Raw genomic sequence first — 24,610 nt, 5'->3', positions numbered from 1 at the left:
AGCGAACTGTGTCCTGGGGGGCGTGCGAGGCGAAGCAGATAGGCGAAAGCCCGTACACGAGAGCGTCTGCCGCTCGACCCCCCAGGAAACAAACAATAAAAACAGAAAACAAGCAATCAGAGAAACAATACGCTGGCGGCAGCGTGTTGAAGACACATTTTCTACTCGTTCGTCGTCATTCGCCAAAGAAGTTCTTTAAAACCCTGTGTAAGCCGCGAGACGTGCCCTTGAGAGTGTAGAAGCGTATGCACTTGGACTAGTTGGTGATCCACGTATGAGAGGTTAAAAGCGCTAAAAATTGTTGTTTTTAGCGCTTTTAACCTCACATACGTGCCCTTGAGAACACGTGGAAATTTTTACGGAAACGCAGTGCCGCAGGAAAAAGTCACACCTCATCGAAAGCAAGTTTCGCCGGTCTCGCGGCATTAAGGCCGGTTCTCACATGCAGCGAAGCGCTGATGTAGCGCTGCTCACGTGCCGTCCGCTACCTATCGTCTGCCATGAGCAAGAGTTTTGACGGTGCGATACAAAGCTGGTGAAAGCTCCCGTCGGCACGTGCTTAGAGCGAGGTCAGCGCTATGCTTGTAGCGCTCCGCTGCATGTGTGAACAGGCCTTTATCAGTTTCCTTGGCACGCCGAAGCGCTGCGTCTCTGAGCCACTGGTGGCACGAAATGAATTCTGGGTACCAGCTGTCCACTTAGTTTTGGTTTCAGTTTTTGTCACGATGATCGTGTCATAACGCTCCTTGGGTTTTCATTGCTCCGACTTACTACAGGTGTTCACTACTGTAGGCGTTGCCGAAAGATACCGAAAAAAAAAACACACTCGGCACTGTGTTTGCGGGTACCAATCTGCCAGATTTTGGGCAAAGGTAGGCAAATATAAAACGATGAATTACAACATCCCTGCCGATGCCCCTGTCGTGCAAGCATGTTCGCATGAGCGTGATGGAAAGTTAAGCAGGCCTGGAAGTTCACGTGCTTGGCTGCAGGAGTACAGACAGCGGCTGTCTGATCGAAACCATGCCACTCCGCTCCGTGGCCAACTGCTTCTCAGCGAGCAACGCGCGCAGTGTTGCATTGAGGCATTTTTGAAAGTGGCCGTATTTCTGCCTCAGTTTTCCCTCCCTCCATGCATTGTCGTTGAGATTGATTGTTGTCAGACCAATAGGTCTCCTCAAAACCAATGGAAACCCCGACCTGCAAGGGCGGATCCAAGGGAGGAAGGGGGGGGGGGGGGGGGGGGGGGGGGGGGCGACAGGGGTGGCCGCCCCCCCCCCCCTCCCCCCCCCCCCCCCCCCCAAAAAAAAAAAAAAAGAATCGACCCTCCCCCCTTCTCGGAGGGCAATTTGACATGGGTGGACCTCCCGGTGTACAATAAAGAATGGGAGAATAGTATCCTTACAAATTTTCCGCCCCCCGAAACGGAGTTCTGGATCCGCCCCTGCCCGACTGACAACGCGGAGTTTCTGTAACATTTCCGAGGACAGCACATCATTATTTTTTTTTTTTTTTTTGAGCACTGCAAAATGCTGTGCACGATACTTTTGTGAAGTATACTGATTTAAATGCTTTAAATTTATTAATTAAAACATTCATTAAAGGAGATGTGTAATAGTTTCAGTGCTTTGCTTAAATAATTTCGGAGTTTGTGTCTCGACCTTTCTGAAGTAAAGAACAAAAAACCGCTTTTACCTGCATGTCCTAGTTTTTGTTTTAAAAAAAGGACAAAGATTGAGGTTTTCGGCACCTCTCAACTCCGTCACCATCTTCCGAGTGACGTGCGCTGTGACGCCAATGGGGTTTGCGCGGGGTTCCGGTGAAGCTCTCTCTCTAGAGCCATCAGTGAGCAGCGAGAACTCATCCGCTCGCGACCCCGTGCTGGCGGGCGCAGCGCATACAATATGGTGAAAGGAAGAGTCTCATCCGCGTCCGGCTTTGTCCCCCTCCCCCTCCTGTTCGCGGTAGCAGATAGAGCTGATGGTTTTGTGGACCTAGGATAGATGGCGCCACTAAAACTCCGTATAATAAAAGTTTTGTCAACGATATCAGGTTTTTGAAGCATTTATGTCGGAATGACAAGATTTATAAGTCACCTTTTATCGAGCAGGTATTCGCACAACTTGCTATCTTTCTACAAGACCCCCATTGACGTCACGCCGCGTGTTTCTCATGGCCGCCGCTCGCGGCTGCAGGTCGGGAAATATTCTAATTTTTTGCCTCGCGATTACGCGGCGGAATTGCAACATTTCGAATAAGGGTGTGTGTTTTCTGTCCTTTGTGACAAGGTGAACAATGTCAAAAGCAGAAGATTCCAATATTTTCAACGTTAAAATCGTTGCACAGCTCCTTTAAACAAAAGTAATTAAAGAAACTAATTACACCAAACATTATTATAAACCTGTTTTCTGCACGATGTGTACCTTTTGCATGAGCGATTTGGCTAGCCTTCCGTGAAACGCACATTTTTTGAAGTGTTGGTGCACAGGGTAACATAATTTTTTTATATTTTTTTATTTCAAATAATGTCTAACTTTGTTCCAGAAGGCTTATACAGTGCTCGCAAAAATAGCACTCTTGCAAACCAGCACAGGAAAAAAAAAAAAAAAAAGAAAGAAAAAGAAGATAATTTTGTAAAGATCTGTTTTTTTCCTAATCCGAGTGCTCAACTATAAAAACGGTTTTTTTTTTAGGCTTCACAAATTTGAAGGGAAAAAAAAATGCTGTGAAAGCTACACTAATACGGTCTGTGCAGGTGAGTTAATCATCACGGTGGATTGAATGAACTAAAATTTGTTAACTTTTAAATTATTAAAAATAAACAAATGATTTCAAACGTCATCGAAAATCAGACAATCGTAGAATGATTTGGTTCGTGTTCTTTTCCTGGGTTCCGAAAATGCACCCAACTCGCAGCAATCCAACCTCGACGTGCCCGTGTAAAACTTTTTCTATCTCTTATCATCTACGTTTTTGACCGCCTGCCTTGCGCCCATAGCCAGAAGTGGTCCTAAAATCTACTGATGTAAAGATTTTCAATGCTACTCTTCAAGTTTATAATTGAACCGTGTTTATTTTCACTAATTAAAAAGTTAACACACAGTAGTTAATTATCTGGCTTTTACGTCCCCCTGGCTGTATAACTCATCTGCACAAACTGCATTATTGTAACTTTCACAAAAAAAAAAAAAATCTGTAGTCCAAAACAAAACACACTGTATGCATCTTTTTATAGGAGTCCTCACATAAAATATAATTTTGTTTAAATAAAAAAATGCTGAACTTTGTTCCAGGAGGCTTGGTACAGAGGTCATCAAAATAGCAAACTTAAAGACGACACACAGAGAGAGAGAGAGAGAGAGAAAAAAAATAAAACATTTCTTACAGTAAGGGCCCAGGGATGAATGAAAATGTCTGACACCATATTTTCCCAAATATTGCTTTAATGAGCTTTTTTTTTTTTTTCGCCAGACCTTTGCAAATACCACAAGAATCCTAGAACATTTCAGTAGTCCAATATTGGACCAGCAACCAGCCAAATAATTCAGGCCAATTCAGTTGTGGCTGTTTCAGCACATTGATCTGCTATTTCCTTTTTAACGTTTTACTTCGGTCTGCAGTGGTTGATGGCATGTCTAATAGAAAAACAGGTTTCCATGACTGCTCTCAATATGTATATACACACGCACTATTCACACAATTATCTGTGAAAAACGACTGTCTCAGCAGGACTACAAAAGATACCTTATGAAGGGGTGGGCACACACGACTGGGAGCAGCTTCCTCCAAACAGATGAAATGAATAAAGTACCAAAAGCTGAAAGCACCAGATCATTCTCACCATCCCAATTTTACACACATCTTTGGATTGCAAAGTCCTTCCTTTCTAGCCCTCACTTGGCACATTTGTCTGTAAAAAATTCAGCTCACCAAATTAGTTAGTCATTTGAAAACATATTTAGCTGCAGGAGGAGGAAACGACACAGGGGCAAACCTGCAGCATGTCAATAATTAGCAGTCACTCATCTCCGTGTGATGATTTACTCATTCCAAATACACAACATTGTTAAAAGAAAAAAAAAAAAAAAGGCAACAAACCAACTACACAGATACACCGATACCTCTGTCAGACAGTCATCTCAAAATCTTCTGAGATCCAGCCTGCTAACAGGTACAACCCAAATGCCATTTATGCACACAAAAAAAAAAAAAAGAAGAAAAAATAGTGTAGGTTAAAAAGAATTGGGTAATGCCTTCAGTTTCTCAAGTGTTTACTCCTGCCAAGACCACCTTCATAACATTTGAACAAAATATGTCTTCGGATAAACTCTCCTCCAAAATAAGCATCCAGATTGAATGCATTAATAGAGGGGTTGCTTTTCTGTAAAACTTTCAATACTGAGTCAACTCCTGTTAAGCAAGAGAAAATAAATCAAGATTGTGGGGAGCTGTTAATATGACATGGATGTTATATAACTGAAATTCTAAGCTGGACATAGCATATGACTAAGACTAGGACTATTTTAGAGGCAGCTTATCACTAAGTGCATTTTTTCTGCTACCATAACTGAGTGAAAGCAAGATTGTCTCAAAGAATATGCATACAAAGCATGTTTTCCTACACTGGTGAATAAAAAAATAAAAAAAAACATTAATGGAAACACAACCAGCCTGTGCCTTTATGCTTCTCTCAATGAAAACACCACCACCATTAACAACAAAACAGGTTACTTTACAGATAGCGGAAGCAGATTGAGGAAGGACATCCTTGTGTGAAACTTCCATCTGTCAAAACAAGTACTCCTCGAGGTCCTCGAAATGTCACTGATATGGTGGAGCAGCTGATAATACTTTCTGAAGAGAAAAAGTTGGATTTCAATCAATTCCCACTCAGTTCAGTGTAGCCGTGGTAGGTGCAAAACAAACAAATAAAACATAAAATTACCACTGGGATAAAAAAAACAAAAACAAAGCACGAGTTTCTAGGTCAAAATGTAGTTACCTGCCTGTCAAACAACCCTTAGAAAAAAAAAATTAGTGTTACTTAGCATTTGAAGATCAACCATTAGTGTTTTTTCCTGCATGCATAAAACAAGATTGATTGCTAACATGGCTGGAGAAGATCGTACACAGATGACTGCATTCCAAGTGATGCAATGTTTGATGAAGGTGGGATGTGGCAAATGAAAACTGACTTTGGCCTCTCTGTTGGAGGCACAATCCAATCTCTAGTTTGCAGCTAAAAACCAAAAAGAGGCCTGCCAAGGTTTCTCTTCACCTGCATTTTGACTGGAAGTTCAGTAAATAAAAGCAAAACATTAATTCTTTGGTTTATAACATTCATAGAAAAACTGACAGTAGTCATATTAAGAGGGACTGATTGAATACTACTAGTTGGATGGATCAAATGATATGGCCTATCCTTGTGCTGGGGAGGCTATGAATGAGACAGTACTGCTCAGCTCAACCTTCTCCGAGAGTTCAACCAAATAATATAGCTGCCAATTTGTAATAACATACACTCAATGTGGAATTGCATCAGATTCAGAAAAAGCAACTGCAAAATCAAATAGTATGGAACTCAATAACAAGTATCAGATTTTGACAGAAAAAGTTTGCCATTAGGGACAGCTAGAACTACAGGAAATTATGTTTTCCTATATGGCAGCAGAGGCAAATGAGATACTGCCAGGCAGGGGAATGCTTAAATGCATTTTATAAATCGCAAGGGCTTCCAGCATAAATGGCATTTAAGTGTGCCATCCAACAGGGGTATAAGTGCACTTTGCTGGGATCAGTTGTCACTTACACCCTATTGAGCATTCACACAACCACTCATGCATTTACAAAACTTAGCAGTTGTCACACAACCATTTACAAGTTTTAGCAGTGTCACACATAGTTTGAAAAACATATATATATATATATATATTTACGTCTGCTACTTTATATCCACCATTTAGAGCTTTAAAAAATCACAGTCAATAATTCAAGCACTGCACCAGTCTTTCCTAGGATGCCATAGCTTTCTTCCCGGCTACACACACCAAACAAATACTTTTGCGTCCAACTTCGGCAACTTCAAGTGTCCGGAGGGTGTCACACCATGTGCCACATGGACCAATCTTTGAAACCATGCGGGAAGTTACACTGATGATGCATCACCACAAGACAGCCCACTTTTCCGTCGGAAGTCTGCCGCCTCCAAAGTGAATGACAAGTCTTGCAACTTCGTAGCGCTTGCTTGAGACAACTTGGTCGGAAAGGTGCAACACTCTCCTTAAGGTTTTGAATGTGTGGCAATGAGAGTCAGGGTTCATGGTGTTTCCAGCCTCACTCAATCAAGTGTTGGAAGGTGGAGAGTCGTTGGTGCGTAGGGAGACATCATTGCTGCTGCTGCTGTCTGGGAGGTCATGCGTTGACACACCATACGGCGAAGTGACGTGAGGACATGAGTGATGGTGGTGGCAGGACGAAGATCCAGTGGGTGGGTAGTTGATGCCCATGGCTTTGCGAATGGCATCCACACTCACTATGCTTCCCGGCTTGGCCTGTATTTCCGAGTCAAATCAGTGGATTAGCCAGCTGAGATGCTCCTTTCACCAACTGGGCCTGGCACAAAGCTCAAACACTTATTTTCTGTCTTGCCAGTACAATTTGCATAAAAAGACTCAAGACTCATGCTTGAGGCGCTAAAACATCACCCTAAGCTAGCTCATGTTTTAGGCTAAGTAACAACACAACTCTAATATCCCAAGAGATGCCCCACCCTCAAGAGATAGGCCACCCCAGCATTAGGCATTACTGCCCAGGTAACCTGGGCAGTAATGAGGTAGCCTTTTTCACCATTTTCATCTTGCTATATTTGCTGCGTCTGTCAGGACCCTCGTTGGCGCTATTTGGGACTGCTTCATGACAACGGTCGGCTAATCAAGACCCAATTCGTTAATAGGCCCATCGGCAGATGCTGCTTGTATCCAAAGAACACGAAAAGAACAGCAACCATGCCATAGTCATTGGGCGGACCAACGTCGGCCATGGCAGCTATAATAAAACTGAAGTATCAGACTATAGCCTCAATCCACCTTCTCTATTGCTTTAGGGCATGGGAGGTTGCATCTAGGTTACAACATAAAGGCAAAATGGCGGTGATTTAATTCACGGCAGCGCCTTTGCGACGAATGGTGCAAACAAAATTTGAAATATTGCGCACCGAGTTTAATGGTGTCGGGAATTTCTGTCGCTGTTATTACACTAACTCTACGGGGCGTGTCATGATCCTGCGAAGACGTCCAAAAAATCGCTTGGAAACTGTAAACACGCTTTCACGTTCGAAAAGCGTGACTGATGATTTGTGCAAACAGGCTGTGAAGAAACCGGTTTCCACATTTCTTAGTAGACTTTGCGTTTCTGGCCTGGCTACAATATTTTTCTAAAACGTCTTTTGGTCACAATCGAAGGCTAGCCCACCCCTTTATTTCCTCCAATTTTGTCTAGATTTTTAAGTAGGCTAGCTCCCGGGAATGGTCGCAGACTTAAGAAATTCTGATAACTACGCAAATTTGTTTGCAACCTTCACGCAAAATACTGGTGCTCAGCTCCAGAAACACTTTTATAATTCAGAATGATTACTTTTTATTGGAATAAAAAATGGAGCATGAAAGACAACACTAGAAGCTTAGAAAGTTGTTTAAAAAAAAGGAATAATGCACAGTATTGACGTCACTTACATGTGATGCCAATTCCGAGAGAGTCTTCGCTACCTTCTCCGCTAAAAGAAATAAAAGTTGACTTTAGAGAAATTGCTTAGAAACAGTGCAATGCTAATAATGGTAGTTAAACTTCAACAGAAGAAGCCTTGATTTAAAAAATTTAAAATGTAACAACTTTTTTTTTTTTTTTCATTTTCTTACCCTATTCTTATTGAAAATCCAAATCATGTTTGTTGAATTAGTGTTGTGAGAATATTAGAAATTTCAAATAGTAGTTTTGAATAATAATCTCTTCTATATCAGCTTCAAGATAAACTGCAACCTTTTTATTTTTTAAAGTGTTGATCGTGGCGTGATAGGGGCTAACACGTCGCGATTAACACTTAGAAAAATAAAAATAAATATTGCACTCTGTTTTGAAGTGAATATCTAATAGTTTATCATTAAAAACTATGATTAGAAATTCGAAACAGCACACGCGGAAGCGAGCTTCGCAGGTGTATTTAAAAAAACAACTAAACCTAGAAAAAAAGAATTTTTTTTTGGTACATGGTTAGGGATGCATGTTTCAAAATAAATGTTGGTCGAAAATATATATTTTTTGTCCAATATTCATGCTACAGAACAAATTTTTCAATTTGCAGGTGAAACCGAAATTGTACCCCTGTGGGATGATGATGATAGTGTTTTTACCCAACTAGTGTGCACTCTGAGGTCCAGCAAACTCAAGAGTGCACAGGATACTCCCTTTCACAATAACCTGGCGAACTGTGGAGGCTGTGTCCCCTGCACCCCAATAAGGGCATCGGAGCAAGGCACTTCACAACACCCCATAGTTGAGGCCACGGAGGCCTTGTTACTGCCACAGCAACGGCACCATTCGCGACAGAATGTAGTTCTACGCTTCTTTAGTTTTTAACGGCAATTGAACTCGTGCAATTGCATCTGGTTACACAACACGGAACAAAGATAGGCGAAGACATGTTAGTTTCTAATGATATTTAATTCGGATCAACTCTTTTCCGAGAACAATGTGGCATTTGAAGTATGTTTGAACGATCGCTGCCCTGTAATTGGACACGCCTGCTCAAAACGTCGCCCTGGCATTTCCATTTGCCACAGATTCACGGGTAAATTGAGCGTATGGTTGTCTCATGAACTGTCCCCGAAGAGCTCGCTACTCAAGTGGATGGCAATGTCACGGTGATGGACGTTCATCCAAAGTTGGTTTGTTTCGCAGGAGACGACTCTTGGCCAGCAGAAGACAGCCAGTTCCTCCGGGCCTTCAGTGATGTTATTGGCCTAAGCCATTTGGGAGCACCTTTCGGAGCAACCAAAACAGTGTTCTGGAGCAGCAAAAGTGGCTTTTGGAGCAGTCAAGACAGTGTTTCGCAGCTGCAAAATTGGCTTTTTGGAGCAGATGTTCTTAGAAAAATAAATACCATATTTGTCTTAAGTGCTGCATAAATGAAGGCAATTTGTGTTGTGTTCTGATGTGATGTGATGTGTTGTGACGGAACTAGCTGCTTGTGTTTTTACTGCTGAGACATCCCACAAGAGTACAGTGCTGTAGACATTGCCGAGCAATTCCGAAAAACCGCTTGCCACCGTTTTACTGGTTCCCGACGTGCCAGATTTTCGTCAAAAGTAAGCAAACATAGAATCAGGGATGGGCAGTATTTCAAATACAAGTATTTGAAATACATATTTCAAGTACTTTGTGTAATTTGCATTTGTATTTAATTACAAATTGGGTAATGTATTTGACGTGTGCATTTAAATACTAAAACATGGGTATTTCAAATACAATTGTAATTAAATACAATTTTGTGGGTGAAAATACATCCCTCCAATTTATTGTCACTGTCCAGAGCAGGAAGAAAACTACGTTCTGCGCCAAATGCAGTGTCTCTCAATCAAGCACAAGCGTTTAGTGACTTCGTGATTACGGTGCTAGTCCAAGGCAAGAATAGTGACGAAATTGACGTTCAGAGGCAGACTGGCAAAATAAATGCCTGTGACAACTTGTGATGCTTTCCAGCCTAATTTCCATCCATATTGTTGCCTGGAACATTCTAAATGCGCGGGTTGTCCAGATATTCGTAACTGGTGCGAGTTGCAACAATAAAAAATTCTCTAGCTAGTGCTGCGCATCTTGGTCGTCTCGGTTCTTTGCTGTTCTATACCAAAATGTAATCGACAAAAAAAGCTGCTTGAAGCTCTGTACTTTTTTCACCTATTACGTCTAAGCTGATTACATTTTTTGGGGATTATATTTCTATTACGTTACTAGAGCCTCGCACACTAACTCCCGAGTGTGCAATGCAAAATTAAAATGAGATACCCAGAAACCCGTTGCAGGTGCCCTGAAGTCGCTGACGCAAATTTTGAGGAATGTATTTGGAAAAGTATTTGGAGGAGACCAAATACATTTGGTTGTATTTGTATCTTGTACTTAAATACTTTTTTGGAAATGTAATTAGATTTGTAATTAAATACATTTTTGACAAAGTATTTTGTATTTGTATTTCGATACATGTTTGCATGTATTTTGCCCACCCCTGCGTAGAACTATGGATTGCAAGCGTCCCAGATGGTGCCTCTGTCGTGCAATCATGTTCGTATGCACGTGAGGGCAACTTCGGCAGGTCTGCAGTTGCGCATGCTTTATCACGTGAGCGGAGGCAACGGCTGTTCGATCGAAACCGAAAAACCATGCCACTCCACTCCGTCGATTCCCAAAATTGTATGCAAAATGTAACTGTCGAGCATACGACAAAAAACAGACCAGCGGCGTGTACTTGCCCCCCCCCCCGCCCCCCCCCCCAGGCCCACAAATAAAATAAACGCCAAACACATGCCAAAAAAAAAAAAAAAGAAACCTGAGCGCATCGATGCGAGACATCGCGAGCCAGGGTCAAAAAGTTCTTGGAGCACTTTGTACAACGACTCAACTCGAGACAAACAAGCGCGCTGTGCGAGTTAAGCGCGCAGACATTGCCTTTTTTCCTTTAGCTCACTTCTCTCCACCAACTTTCTTTCGCAGCAAATTTTCACGTACCACAGTCCCTCTCGAAACAAAGCCCACTAAGAGAAACCTAGGTAATCAATACTTCGACACAGCGGTCTTTGTGTTAGAGAGGGATTTTTGTAGTAACGCACAATTTAAACAAGAACAGGAATGTTAATGAACATGCGGCGGTAATTAGTTTCATTTGAGAAAGCGTCATATCTGCAGCGACGTGGGGACTGCAACATCCGACGTCGTGTGACCACCGTGACTGGAAGGCAGGGATTCAATATAGTTTTCCCACGGTCCTTGCTTTCAGGAGCGAGTGCTTCAGCTCACGAAGAAACTCCCGCCGCGCAAAAACGTGGTTTCGTTTCACGGCATAACTGCATGGCTGGTACCTGGGGGAGGCACTCACTTGATCGAATGACATTTTAGCGAACACCCACGTTTCACCAAATGACACTTTAGCGAATAGTCGGACGCCACGAAGGGGCGCTTTCGGATGGGCCAAGTGGGTTAACATTTTCGCAATGAGCCGCCGCATACTGTCGCCGTGAAGCAGCGCAAACGCAGCGCGGGGGGGGGGGGGGGGGTTAGGGCGCACTTTCGTTATTCGCTAAAACGTTGATTCGCTCAAATGTCGCTGTTCGGTAAAACGTCATTCGCTCATGTGATATGGACCCGCTCAAATATGGTACTGAGTTTAGTTTTGGTTTTGAAAGGTGATTGAAATTGGTTTTTTGGCGCAGAGGGGGGGGCGGAGCGCGGATTACCCATATTTTCGCAAAATGTAGCAGGATGTAGCAGTGTTAGCCCCTTGGCACAGTTTGGCGCAGCAATCACATCCTTAGGCCTTGCATTTGGCGCAGTGACACAAATGCTCCCGTGACGTGGTGACACATGCCTCGCTCCGAAGCTCTAATTAAAGTCGCACGGGCCGTAGCCTCCACAGTTTGCCAAGTTATCGTGAAACAGAGTATAGCCGAGTACAAATGCTATCATCATCATCCCAGAGGGGTACAATTTCGGTTTTGCCCGCACATAAAAGAAGTTTGTACTGTAGCATAAATATTGAGCAAACATTTTTTTTTTTAACACTGAGCAAACACTTTTATTAACAAAATTTATTTTAGGACATGCCTGTCTTAATTGGGCAGAAAAAAAAATGTTTTTTTCTCCTAGCTTTAGTGTTGTTTTTTTTAAAAAGAAACAGAAACTTTGTGATTGTGGATATCTACATTTGCAAAAATGTTCCAAAAGCCGGGTGAATTCATGATTGAAAAGGTTTACTCCGACTTAACATAACAAATTAATAACAAAAGGTACAGACGTTTCGCCACCTATGCAGGTGGCATCTTCAGTATACACTGACACAAATGAGGTGAGGTCGACCAGTCTACTTATCACACACGTCCCCGTAAACGTCCGGCAGGGGGCCACGATTGGTGTTGCACACCGATGAGTCACGGCGAATGCACCAGGACTCGACGAATTTTCTTTGCCCCCACCGTTGTTCTCGGGCCAGCGTCGTCGCATTGTCCAGGTCGAAACTGTGTCCTGTCGTCCAGCAGTGTTCGAAAAGTTCCGTCTTGGACCGCGTGGCATGGGTGGCCTTGGCAACGTCCCTTTTGTGTTCTTTCAATCTCGTTGCCCTCTTTCTGCCCGTTTCGCCGATGTAGGTCGCGTCACAATCCCCGCACTGCACTTTGTATACGACCCCCCTCTGACCGTCTGCAGAGGTGCGGTCCTTCGGTTTCGGGAACACATTCGCTAAGGTATAATGTGGTTTAAAAACAGTTTGTACGCCCAGCGGGCGCAAAGCTCTCCGAACAGCATCTGACACGCCCTGGACATAGGGAATAGATACAATAGACGTTGCCCGCACTCGTGACTCACTCCCCCTTCCCCTCTGCATTCGCCTCTGCGTATCGTTAATAAACGTCCTCGGATAATGGCGCCGCTCTAACGCACAAACCACATTTTCTACCTCTTGCAACCGTAGCTGCTTGTTAGAGCACACTGTATCACAACGTGATAAAAAGGTTCTTACAACGGACCGTTTGTGTTCGGTCGGGTGATGCGAGTCAAAGGACAAAAAATTTCCGGTGTCACACTGCTTACGGTACACCGTCGTTTCCACACGTGTTGCCTTTTTGGATGTGTTGGTACGCCGGGCCAGTAATGGCAGTGTGGAAACGACGGTGTACCGTAAGCAGTGTGACACCGGAAATTTTTTGTCCTTTGACTCGCATCACCCGACCGAACACAAACGGTCCGTTGTAAGAACCTTTTTATCACGTTGTGATACAGTGTGCTCTAACAAGCAGCTACGGTTGCAAGAGGTAGAAAATGTGGTTTGTGCGTTAGAGCGGCGCCATTATCCGAGGACGTTTATTAACGATACGCAGAGGCGAATGCAGAGGGGAAGGGGGAGTGAGTCACGAGTGCGGGCAACGTCTATTGTATCTATTCCCTATGTCCAGGGCGTGTCAGATGCTGTTCGGAGAGCTTTGCGCCCGCTGGGCGTACAAACTGTTTTTAAACCACATTATACCTTAGCGAATGTGTTCCCGAAACCGAAGGACCGCACCTCTGCAGACGGTCAGAGGGGGGTCGTATACAAAGTGCAGTGCGGGGATTGTGACGCGACCTACATCGGCGAAACGGGCAGAAAGAGGGCAACGAGATTGAAAGAACACAAAAGGGACGTTGCCAAGGCCACCCATGCCACGCGGTCCAAGACGGAACTTGTCGAACACTGCTGGACGACAGGACACAGTTTCGACCTGGACAATGCGACGACGCTGGCCCGAGAACAACGGTGGGGGCAAAGAAAATTCGTCGAGTCCTGGTGCATTCGCCGTGACTCATCGGTGTGCAACACCAATCGTGGCCCCCTGCCGAACGTTTACGGGGACGTGTGTGATAAGTAGACTGGTCGACCTCACCTCATTTGTGTCAGTGTATACTGAAGATGCCACCTGCATAGGTGGCGAAACGTCTGTACCTTTTGTTATTAATTTGTTATGTTAAGTCGGAGTAAACCTTTTCAATCATATCTACATTTGTAGTAAAAGATTTAAAATTAAGCTGTGGCTTTTATGTAACAGTATGTTAGGCAGAGATACCCTGACCTGTATTCATCATTTGTGATTCTTATTTTTGTCATTCAAAATCGAGATTGAGAAATAATATTTGCATGTAACAAGATTTGTAAATCCACACAATTGGGTACAGCTAGGCATCTCTCTAGGTTTAATTTTACGTCAAATCTGTCAATTTAGCCTATACCTAAACACTTGGAAGCTTGGGAACAAACTTAACGAGTTTAGCTGGGTTTCGCTTAAAAGGCCTCTGGCACGCCAAAAAAAAAAAATTTTTTTTTTCATGCTAGGCGTTGAAATGGCATGTCAGGACATTACAAAAAAATTATTTCACTATAGAGGTGTGTAGTTTTTTTTATAAAAATAGAAATAAGAGGCCCAATTTAAAGTTCCCGCCAGTGTACTGTGACGTAACAGTGTACCGCAAGGTGTCGGGACGGTACATTTGCAGGGGAGATTCTACATCAGATGTCTGTGTACTGTGCAAATTTTCAGCTCTCTAGGAAAGTTTCCCATACCTGCATAGGAAGATGTGCCATTATTCGTTAAGAAATCTATTATATTAAAATTAAGCTTTTAAGTACCATTTTGAGCAATTGAATATAAAGTTGGGGATGTGGGACTTCGGGCTATCTAGTTTTTATAACTCAAATGTCAATATTTCAGGAAGAGTTGTTACCTCAAAATATGAGATGCATATCTGTCCTAGTTCAATTTTTAAAAACATAATTTTCTCCCAATGAGGACCTCAATTTAACACAAAATAAAATATATAGCCCGATTTCCCAGTAAATTTTAGTAAAGAAACATCTTGATCGTGGTATCAGAATATGTTTACTTTCAAACAAAAGATTCCTTCGTACGAAATTTGCAGCAAAAAAGTGAAATGGAGAAAAATGCATTCAAACATTGAACTCGTTTACTTTATTACTGCCTCACAATGTGTTGAAAATATTTTATATCAACGTAACTATTTGGCGTATGGTTATCAAATTTTGTGTAAGGGTGTATAATTAGTTTCTAAAACTGAAAACCTAAAATTTGATAAAATTAAAAAAAGAAAAAAAAAAAATCGAAATTTAGGCTAATGTTTTCCTTTAACAGAGGACGGGACAGAGAAAAGGGGAGAAGCTCACCCAGCTCCAACTCTAATTCACTGGCTCCCTGGATGTGACCCAGGTGGGCCGGTGGGGTGGCACTGAGGCGCTCACGCTGCAGTCGGCTCAGTGTCTGGATCATCTCTGTGGACTCCTGAAGTTTCTGCTGCAGAACAGCATTGACGTCGCTGTCTGCACTGTCCAGCGGTGATGACTCTGAAACTGGAAAACATACACACATCATTCTAACTGCACCTGCAGCGAATGCAGAGGAAAAGTAAAAAGATATAATTGGGGTATGACCACCCATGTAGAGCTCCCATACTTTGCGTCAACTGTTTTGTGCTGCGTTGTCAAGGCTAGCATAGCCTCTGCAGTGCTCCAAAATGTCTCCTTCTCTCGAGAAAATGCAAATGAGATTCAAGACAAAGCCAAGTGCTCTCACAGCAGTGCAGGGTTGCAGCACTGTGAAAGCTGTGCCAGCGTAGACAACGTAGCACAAAATAGTTGACGCTCAGTACATAGAAGATTTGAATTGTCTAACATTTTTTGTCGGGAAACTTTGAAGGAAAGTTAAGGTTTCGGGAAAGGCTGCCTCCGACATTTTTTGTATTAACGTTGACGATCGGGAGAGTTGGTTAATTTTTAAAACTACAAACAGTGCAACGATATAGAAAGAGTAAACTTCATTCATTCACTCATTTATTATCTCTTAAAGGGACCACGAAATGGTTTTTCAACTTCTTCCTCCGTAGCTCTAATCCTCAACTCAAAAGCGAAATGAGAAATCACATGGTCGTGACATGCTTGGGCACCGGAGGCGACGACTCCAAGCTTCCACCGTTCTTATTAAGTACACCATAGAACTTGTCATTCTCAAGTGATGATAAGTGCTGTCATGGCACTCATTGGCCATGAATGCAAATTCAAACGTTTGTCGATGGATTGATTGTTGACGAGCGCGTACGTCCGAGTGACGCAGCGCTCGTGTCAAGTAAGTGAGCTTGATTCGGCTGACGTGGTTGGGCACAGCGGATGCATCACAGTGAAAAGGCAGAGAACTTACGAAGGAAAGGAGGCACGAAATAGTCCGCTATATTTTTAAATTTTCATGCCGAAAAGCAGGCTTTAGGCTTTTGTGCACTAGTTTTATTTTGGCGCATTAAACAATATATGATTAGTAAAATCCCAGTTTATCCCAGCCGAAAATTCCAAGGTCCCTTTAGGGGCCTGGCAGGGGCATTACATAAGGAGACTGACAGACAACAGAGCTGTTGACTGTCAATCTTTTACTCTGTCCTTGTCATTGTGCTGTTAGTATTTTTATGCATCACTTTTTTGTTTTTGTATAGCAACTTTCTATGTAAAAGTCGTTAGCACACACAAAACTGAACTCCGAGCTAAGAGATTTTGAACATGACGAACCAGTCAGTCCAGTGTGTCGTGTTTGTATGCTGCCTTGCAGAAATGGAAAGGAACACTTTAAAGGGACACTGACAGGGAATTTATGCTCTCCAAAATTCTTACTTGAACATGACATACGACAGCCCAACTACCCAGAACACAATTTGCGGCTCAAAATTGGTTTTCTTCCCGCCCAAACACCGCCGGTCGAGAATTGGCTGGTTTGAGGTGTGCATACTCTCTTTTCCATGGTTACGTGCCGATCAAACAAGCATACCAAATATGTATAAAGTTATATTTCATATAAGGCCGACATTCAGTATTAAAAATAGAAAAGAATATGAACCCCATTTTCTGTATTTTTCCAAAAAGCTGCAAACACGTTGATAAAAAAAAAAAATGTTGCACAGATCACAGGAAGTACACACACTATGTCACTCTCAGCATAGTGACAAACCACGGGCTGGATGCCGCGATGGCGGCGCACGGTGGAACAACGTTGCGATGGACATGGGGCTGCTACTTCAGAACTGTTGTTTGCAGTACCGGCCAATCAATCTTCAAGTGCAGAACAGTAAACAATTGCACAACAAACAGTGCAAGCAACACAGTCGTCATCGTCAGCTTCACACGCCGGAGAAGCATAGTAGTGAAAAAAAACTGGGTAGGGAGCGATAGCCACGTGACTCCTGGCAACTCTCTCCTCCTGCACATTTCTCCCTCCTTCTCGGTACGCTAGTCAGTCATGAACCTCTATGCTTGGGTTTCGGTTTCGGAGCAGTTGAGCTTTTGGCTTATTTAAAAAGATACACAATTCTGCAGCAAAATATTGGATGGGTAGTGTCCCGACATCATATTAAATTCCTTGAGAAAAATATAATATTTTAAGTTTCAGCCTTATAGGTCAAATCTACACATACTGCACTTGTCAACCTCCCCCAACAAAAAAAAAAAAAAGACCTAAAGAAAAATAATAATTCCCATCAACGAAATTTTTGTTTTCATGTGATTGTGCAAGTTATTGTGCAAGTTAAAGTAAAAGTTAATTGTAGAAAAATCAATTCTAGAGAAAAACAATAACACCCAAAGAAAACCAAAACATTTTCAAAATTTTTTCGCATTTCAAAAAGATTCCATTCTTAACTTTAAAAAAAACTTTTTTTTTTCTTTTTTTTTTTTCAGGTTACAAGTACCTTAGCTTGTTCCTCAAAAAATTTCAGTCGAGGACGCCCCTGAATGAAATGTCGGCTCCGAGCAGTGGGAAGCGGAAGGGAGAGAGCAAATAGTATCTGTAGCTGTTGTGCGGCAGAGCCATTTAGGCGTTCAGCACAAACCTGTCGTGTAGTGAAGCCAACAATCTCTTCTGTAGGAGACTCGGTGATGTTGCCCCAGCAGCACCGACAGCGAGGTATTTAAACGCCCTTGACCGACAGTCCAAAGCTTGGGACCAGCTTGCGGTTTTCAGCGGAATATTATTCCTTATTCTTCCCATCATTTGCCCACAAACGAGTCGGCGCCAACTATATCAGTGCGCGAGGTTCACGGTAACCGCCAAAACCCCCAAACTTCCGCCGAAGCGGACGGCCCAGTTTTCAGTGGAATATTATTTCTTATTCTTCCCATCATTTGCGCACAAACGAGTCGGCGCCAACTATATCAGTGCGCGAGGTTCACGGTAACCGCCAAAACCCCCAAACTTCCGCCGAAGCGGACGGCCCAGTGTTATTTGCATTTGCGCTGCACAAGCGCTGCCTGACCGTGCGCTTGTGTCGTAGGTTCAATATTTTGTCTCACTGAAACTTTTTTAAATCGGGATGGTCCCACAAAGAAAAGTGCCACGCATGTTGTTAAAAGATGTTCATGATATAGCTTCAAAAATAATGGAAATACATGCTAGAAAAAAGAAACCTTTCAGCCTTGCCACTCTGGTGAAAGAAGACCAGCGAAGCTGTACTATCGGGGGAATGAAGTAATGGCCGGCCGCAAGTCGGCAAGCTAGTGTGGAAAGGCTGCCGCCATCTATGAGCAACGGTGGCAACCAGACAACTGGCAAGCCGGTTATCTGGTTGCCATAAAAAGCTTGCCGCCATCTATGAGCGACGGTGGCAACCAGACAACCGGCTTGCCTATTGTCTCGTTGCCAGCATTGCTCATAGATGGCGGTAGCTGTCCAGAGTTTTGTGTCATCATTTATTCGCTGGCAGACACAATCCTGGGGAACCTAGCCCTTAACAGCTTCGCTGTAAAAATAAAAACAAACAGCCGCTTGAAAGTGCTACCTAGCCGTTCGTGCATGCTGTGAGGTGGCGCATCGGACCTGGACATCTCTTTGAGAGAAGCGGACAGGCATAATGTAACTTATATACGAGGCACTGCCCAGGCACACAAAATTCTCTTAGAGAATAGGTCGCACCTTCCTCTTTGAGACCTCGTTGTTCCCTGTCAAAAGCTACAGTAGGCTTGCAATAATTCAAACTTAAAATATTTCCTACTTCTGGTTAATTAAGACAAATTTCAAAATTTTGGTTGTCCTGCTATGCTTCTGATGTATTCATAAGCCGCTTAGTTTGAACGGCGTTTTCGTGCAATTCATACCTTTTGTTCTCGCGGTCCCACTGAGTGCGCTTCTTTCTGAGCACTGGTACACTGCAGAGAGGCAACACCCGTGGAGCTCACTCCCGTGGGTGTTGCCTCTCCGCACTGCACCGGTGCTCGGTGAGAAGCGCACCCAACAGGGCTCAAGCAGAGCAACATGAGCAATGAAAACGGGCAACACGAGGAAATTTAAATAGCAACTTGCATGGACACCGTGACGTGGCGGCATGGCATAGGTCCAAGTCACAGCAACCGTGAAAGTTGCTATAAAGACTGCTGCGGGGTGCCCGTTTTCATTGCTCATGTGTCCCCTGTTAGACAACTTCTTGGCCTGATGAACAACATTTTGTTTTGAGCTGTCATGTGCTGTCTAAAAAACAGTCCACGATAAACAAAATCTTTGGGGGATAATAAAAATTATGATATACATTTCACAAATGCTTCTTGTATGGCATGCCTGCTTATGATCAGTAAGCCCATGTAGAGGAAATCATCAAATACCTGCGTTGTATGTGTAGCCATTCAAATATATGGCACATCATAATTTTATCTTGCATCATATATAGATGAATTTCTGAGAATTCAAACAAAATTGTGGCTTCCTGGACTTTGAATTAATGAGTCTACTGTACCCCTTTGCATTTTTTGGAGGTGAGCTAACTTGACAGATAAACTGGCAAGAACTAAGAGGCAAATGTTATTAAAGGAGAGTGGCAAAGTAGCAATATGATCTGAAGTGGAAGATACTGTCAAAAAAGCACTGCTAAAAATGACACAAGATCATGTCACCAGGCAGGACCAATCGTAAGCCCTGTTTTGGGTCTAACCAATAAAGTTGCTCAAATCATACTTTCTAAATCTGTTTTCTGCTTGGACGTATGGTCTTCTCCTGCCCAGTGATACTTTTAAATTTGGGAAGCTTCTGCGGGCTAAAACTAGAGTAAATGGCGCTGCCAATGAGGGTGAGACATTTTGGCTATGTTACAAGGGCAGCGAGCAGCCCCAAATAAAAAGTATACAAATTTGTTCCCTGCTGCCTCGGAGGGCTGCCGGCCTGCCCAAATATTTAGATTTTAAATAAATCCTGCAGGTTTAAAGTGCCATTAACTGCAATATCCAACATATGAAGCATTGTTGTAGGACAATCTTTCTACAAAAGAGAAGCAAAGCAAAAACAAGCTAATTAACAAATGCCATCAACAACACGACTTTCATCGCAACAGATCCTCCTCACCTGTGTTATGTGAATGATCATGCCGGTCGTGATGATCATGATGTTCATGGTAAACATGTGGCTCGTGCCACTCAACAAAGTTCTGATGACTGACATGATTTGCATGATTACTGTCGCCAACTGTGGAGTCTGCTGTTAGGTCGTTGAGGGCACAAAGGGCATCGGGTGGCCGACTGTCATTTTGTGTAACTTCGGCCGCTTCAGCCTCAGCGTTGTCAACTTCGTCATGTTTTGCAAAATGCAGCAGGTCCTTCTCCTCTGGCACAATTCCGTTGCGATGCTGCAAAATGTGTTGGCCCCCATTAGCCACAAACAGCATGCATCCCAACATCTGGACTGTTTGGGTTTGGATTGAAAAAAGAAGCAACTCACAGCTTCCAGCACTCTGACAGTCTTCGAATGCTCCCCCGAAGTTAGAATGTCCAACAGGTTGTCCACCATGTCCATGACATAGTCACAGTCTTTGGCAAAGCTAAGTAAGCTGAAAAAATTAAGTCCCCATTTACGTTCTTATCACAAAGCCCAGAAACTTTAACGTACAATTACCACAACAAACAGGCATGTATGAGTTTCTTTGTCCTTGATTAATTTCACAATACCAACCACTAAGAGCTACTAGACGTTTTGTAGCATGCATTCAACACGGCAGAGGAAATATAAAAGCAAGTCACATACCTTTCGGCGTACTGAAAACCGAGCTCGTCACCATACGTAGAATAAACCAAGTCGGACTCTTCTTTCGAAAGGTTTGCAAAGGTAGAGTCGTAGTGAGGTGCATAGGTGCTGTAGGTCCCATAGTTTAGGTAATTGACTGAAAGCCAGTACAAAGCAAAGTCAGATTAGACAAGGTTGCCAAAGAGAGCATAGACAGAGGTTAAAAGACTAAATTCAGAGCTCTACAATCTGTAATGGCGAAAACTTACTTGGCCGTGCAATGTTCTTAATGTCATCTTTGAAATCCATAAGAGTCCCTGTCCCATGAGCGAGTTTGCCAACCAGCATTTCTAAGTTGACCTTCATCTCTTTTGGACCTAGAATCAAAGCACAGGACGTGTAAAACAATGACCCTAAACGTTAACATTCTTGCTTACCATTGGCTCCACAATCAGGGTTGAGGATTGCGAGCGTCGTGCTTCCATCTGGCATCTGTCGTAGGAAGCTGAACTGTAAAGTAATTGTAAAAATCCAAGTGAGTTAAAACAACACAATTGCAAATAACAAAAAATAGATCTGACAATTTTCATGTGACCTCCGAATCTTAAAGGGGCGGTGCAACGATTTTATGATTAAAAGAATTTGCATCTCGTCATTTTTACCTTGTTTATCGTGTCCCGGAGGATAGAGAAAACACCTCCTTCATTAAAAATGTTGCGATTCCGCTGCATAATCGCAAAGCAAAAGTCAAGCTTTTTCCCCCACCTGCAGCCCCAAGTGGCAGCCGAAGGAACTACGGCGAAAAGATTACGTGACCTCGCTCGGCTCTAAGCTGCAGCATAACGCCCGCTAATGTCAGCAGAGAGAGGGAAAGGAAGGGTCCTCCGAGATAGCACACAGGAACCTACACGGCACTCCGAATGACGTGAAGGCTGGGAGTGAGTTGAGGGGTGCCCGAAATGCCAATATTTATCTTTTTTTTTTACGCAACAACTAGAACACGCAGGCGAAATCGGTTTTCTGTTCTTTACTTCAGAAGTGTCAGAGGGCAACTTCCAGAAATCTTTGACCAAGTCCGGAAATCGTTGCACCCCCCCTTTAATCTAAATCACACACAAAAAAAAAAAGAAAAGTACTGACAAACTACTTTGGTAAGGAAAGTTTCTAGAAGGAAATGCAGGTGAACCTTGTTATAACAAACACTGATACAGTGTTGCGAAGATGACGAGGGACAGCTTCTTGAAAAACAAGAATTTAGCGTGCACCATTCTTCCTCAAACAATCCTACCGTATTGGTACCTACCATCGCTCCTGTTCTTCTGACAGACCACCGTCAAATATAAATCTCATAATCACCCTCAAAACGCGAGTTACCAGATATAGTGAAATAAATGCCAAGTTTGTAGGGTCACACTCTATTACAATGGGAGTTCCACCTTTTATAACGAAACCGAAAATATGAGGTCCGCCACAGTATTGGATAAACTAGCAAAGCAATTTCTAGTTTGTATACGGCGCAAAATGCATAATTTCATAGCATGAGGTAGAAAAATATACAAAAGCAAATCACAAACATGTTTGTGAAGTCCAGCATGCGTTATGACTGCTCGATACACAAAAGTGCACATTTTGAATGATGGATATCACCATCTATAAACAGAGCATAAATAACAAAGCATGTGACAGCAGCACCATCTATGGGTGGCAGCAAACACCAAATACAGCTCCTGCAAATGATGATATACAGGAAGGCTGCCTTTCCTGAGATATGACATCAACATGTGATCGGTAAGTGCGGTGAAAAACAGTCACAAGGACACTGCTGCAGACCTCGAGCTTCCACCGAGCACTTTGTCTACTGTTCTGCGAAAATAAAAGTTTGAAGAGGCACCTTTGGATAACACTGAGAAGTGAGAAGAAGCAAGTTAGGCCTTGCCTTTACCCAGATGTGGATGAGGCCCTAACTTGCCAAATCTAGAAGATTGATTTTAGGAACTATGGTAATCCCTCATAAGATCTTTGAACATGCAAAAAGTGGCAAAGATCAAGTGCAAGGTTTAGCACTCAAATGACGACGCCGGTGATGCACTGCAAACGTTATGTTTCCTGAAAACTTTCCATTTGCAAACTTTTCACTTCCTAAAACTTCACTTGCACGTAAAACAAAATACTGCATGTGGTTTTTTTTCCCCTTCCTTTAATCGTTAGAAGTGGCAAAACTTTGTAAATAAATTCAGTGTTCGGATATTCATCCACACAATCATTATATAGGTAGAGTTCCCAAGTGCAAATACAGTACTAATATGTCTTCGTTTACATTTTTGTTAAAACAAATATAAATCTAAGCATAAGAACCTTTGTCGAATTTGAAATGAATCGTGCCATGTAAATCGAATGTAGAGCTTACATCTAAAAAACGTATTAGTGACCGAGTACGAGAACCTTTCCCTCACTATCGTGGCTAAATTTCTTATACACAGCAGACACGAGATGCCCATTGGGTCTAACTTTTCCCTGTCAAAACGTACATGCAATACATTTACAGTGGTACTAACACAATGTGTTGAGAGTCATATTGAACACCAGCCAAGGTTTGTATCATGGGATCGCCCTCGCCTGCGCAATCAACTAACCTTCAACCTTCCTTCCAGACCTATGCACACAGTTACTAAATGCAATAATAAAAAAAAACCAAAAAAAAAAAAACCCTCTTTTCTTTCGGGAATAGTTCAGTTTTTTGTGAACTATTCCAAGCCCTACCCGTATTTGTGCAGACCTCTAGTGGCTACATAGTAGAGCGGTAATTAAACTTCTCTATACCAAGGAAACGCATGCCTTTCTCCATGAGCGCTAGACTGGTGGCATTCACAGCAACTAATCCAGTAACGTGGGCAATCTGGAGCAATACATTCGAAAAGTCTCCAGTCATTCATAGACTGCCAGTGAACGTAGGAGGCTGCATACATGTTCTTCGCAAATGTCGGAGAGCACTAGCAATAGAAAAAATTGTAGAGCCCTTCCACTTCACGTGAAGATGGGGGACCATCAAAGCTGTTATCTTTACGACGTCTAGGACGACCTCAAGGACGATGCCTAGAGGACAATGTCTAGGATGACCTCAAGGACGACTGCTATGACCTCGAGGACGACGTCTATGATGACCTCAAGGACGATGCCTAGAGAACAATGTCTAGGATGTCCTCAAGGACGACTGCCAGGACAACCTCAAGGACGACACCTAGGACGACCTCGAAAAGGACGTCTAGGACAACCTCAAGGACGACCTTGAGTACGACGCATAGAGGACGACGCCTAGAGGACGACGTCTAAGACGACCTCGAGGACGGTGCCTAGACATGATAACAAGGGATCAGGATCTCACTATCTAATAATGCCAAGGAAGGCTGGCTCAAGCTGGTTGCCCCTTTTGTTTTTGTTTTAGGGCACAGCTCTTAGCGCCCGTTTCCGGCTTGAGTGGCTTCAGTGTCGCCGTCGCCGTAACCGTAACGCATCGCCGTAACCGCGCGGTGCCTTATGGGAAACGTCCCGTAATGAACTGCTGTGAAGCGCGTGCGTTGCATTATGATACAGTTTCCATAATGCACTGCATGGGAGGGAGGAGGGGGAGAAGGATGGAGGAGGAGAAGAGGGGGAGGAGGCAAGGAGTACGGAAGGAGTAGATTACGAGGGAGGAGGAGAGGGTACAGATGAGGAGGGGCATACCGTCCCCTCCGTACGCTTCCTTCCTCCTCCTCAAGAGCTGCACTCTAATTCAACATTACAGGGAGTTGTAAACG

At 43.2% G+C, this 24,610-nt stretch overlaps 1 protein-coding gene across 1 annotated transcript in view; it reads right to left on the bottom strand.

Annotated features, from left to right (window-relative positions):
* Nucleotides 1-3,425: 3,425 nt before the first annotated feature.
* The window catches only part of LOC8039503 (bromodomain-containing protein 7), a 36,968-nt gene continuing 15,783 nt past the window's right edge, over nucleotides 3,426-24,610 (bottom strand). The window contains exons 8-15 of the mRNA XM_029967719.3: nucleotides 21,251-21,323; nucleotides 21,083-21,190; nucleotides 20,835-20,970; nucleotides 20,532-20,640; nucleotides 20,160-20,439; nucleotides 14,966-15,148; nucleotides 7,731-7,771; nucleotides 3,426-6,551 (exon numbers count right to left, since the gene is read on the bottom strand). Of these exons, the coding sequence (XP_029823579.1) occupies nucleotides 6,342-6,551; nucleotides 7,731-7,771; nucleotides 14,966-15,148; nucleotides 20,160-20,439; nucleotides 20,532-20,640; nucleotides 20,835-20,970; nucleotides 21,083-21,190; nucleotides 21,251-21,323 (1,140 nt within the window). The 3' untranslated portion in view covers nucleotides 3,426-6,341. The remainder of the gene's footprint in view (nucleotides 6,552-7,730; nucleotides 7,772-14,965; nucleotides 15,149-20,159; nucleotides 20,440-20,531; nucleotides 20,641-20,834; nucleotides 20,971-21,082; nucleotides 21,191-21,250; nucleotides 21,324-24,610) is intronic.

This window comes from Ixodes scapularis, unplaced genomic scaffold (genome assembly GCF_016920785.2).
Source record: "Ixodes scapularis isolate PalLabHiFi unplaced genomic scaffold, ASM1692078v2 PGA_scaffold9__187_contigs__length_104089568, whole genome shotgun sequence".
Classification (NCBI taxonomy): domain Eukaryota; kingdom Metazoa; phylum Arthropoda; class Arachnida; order Ixodida; family Ixodidae; genus Ixodes; species Ixodes scapularis.
The sequence above is the reverse complement of the archived record's forward strand: the minus strand, read 5'-3'. Positions and strand labels throughout refer to the sequence as shown.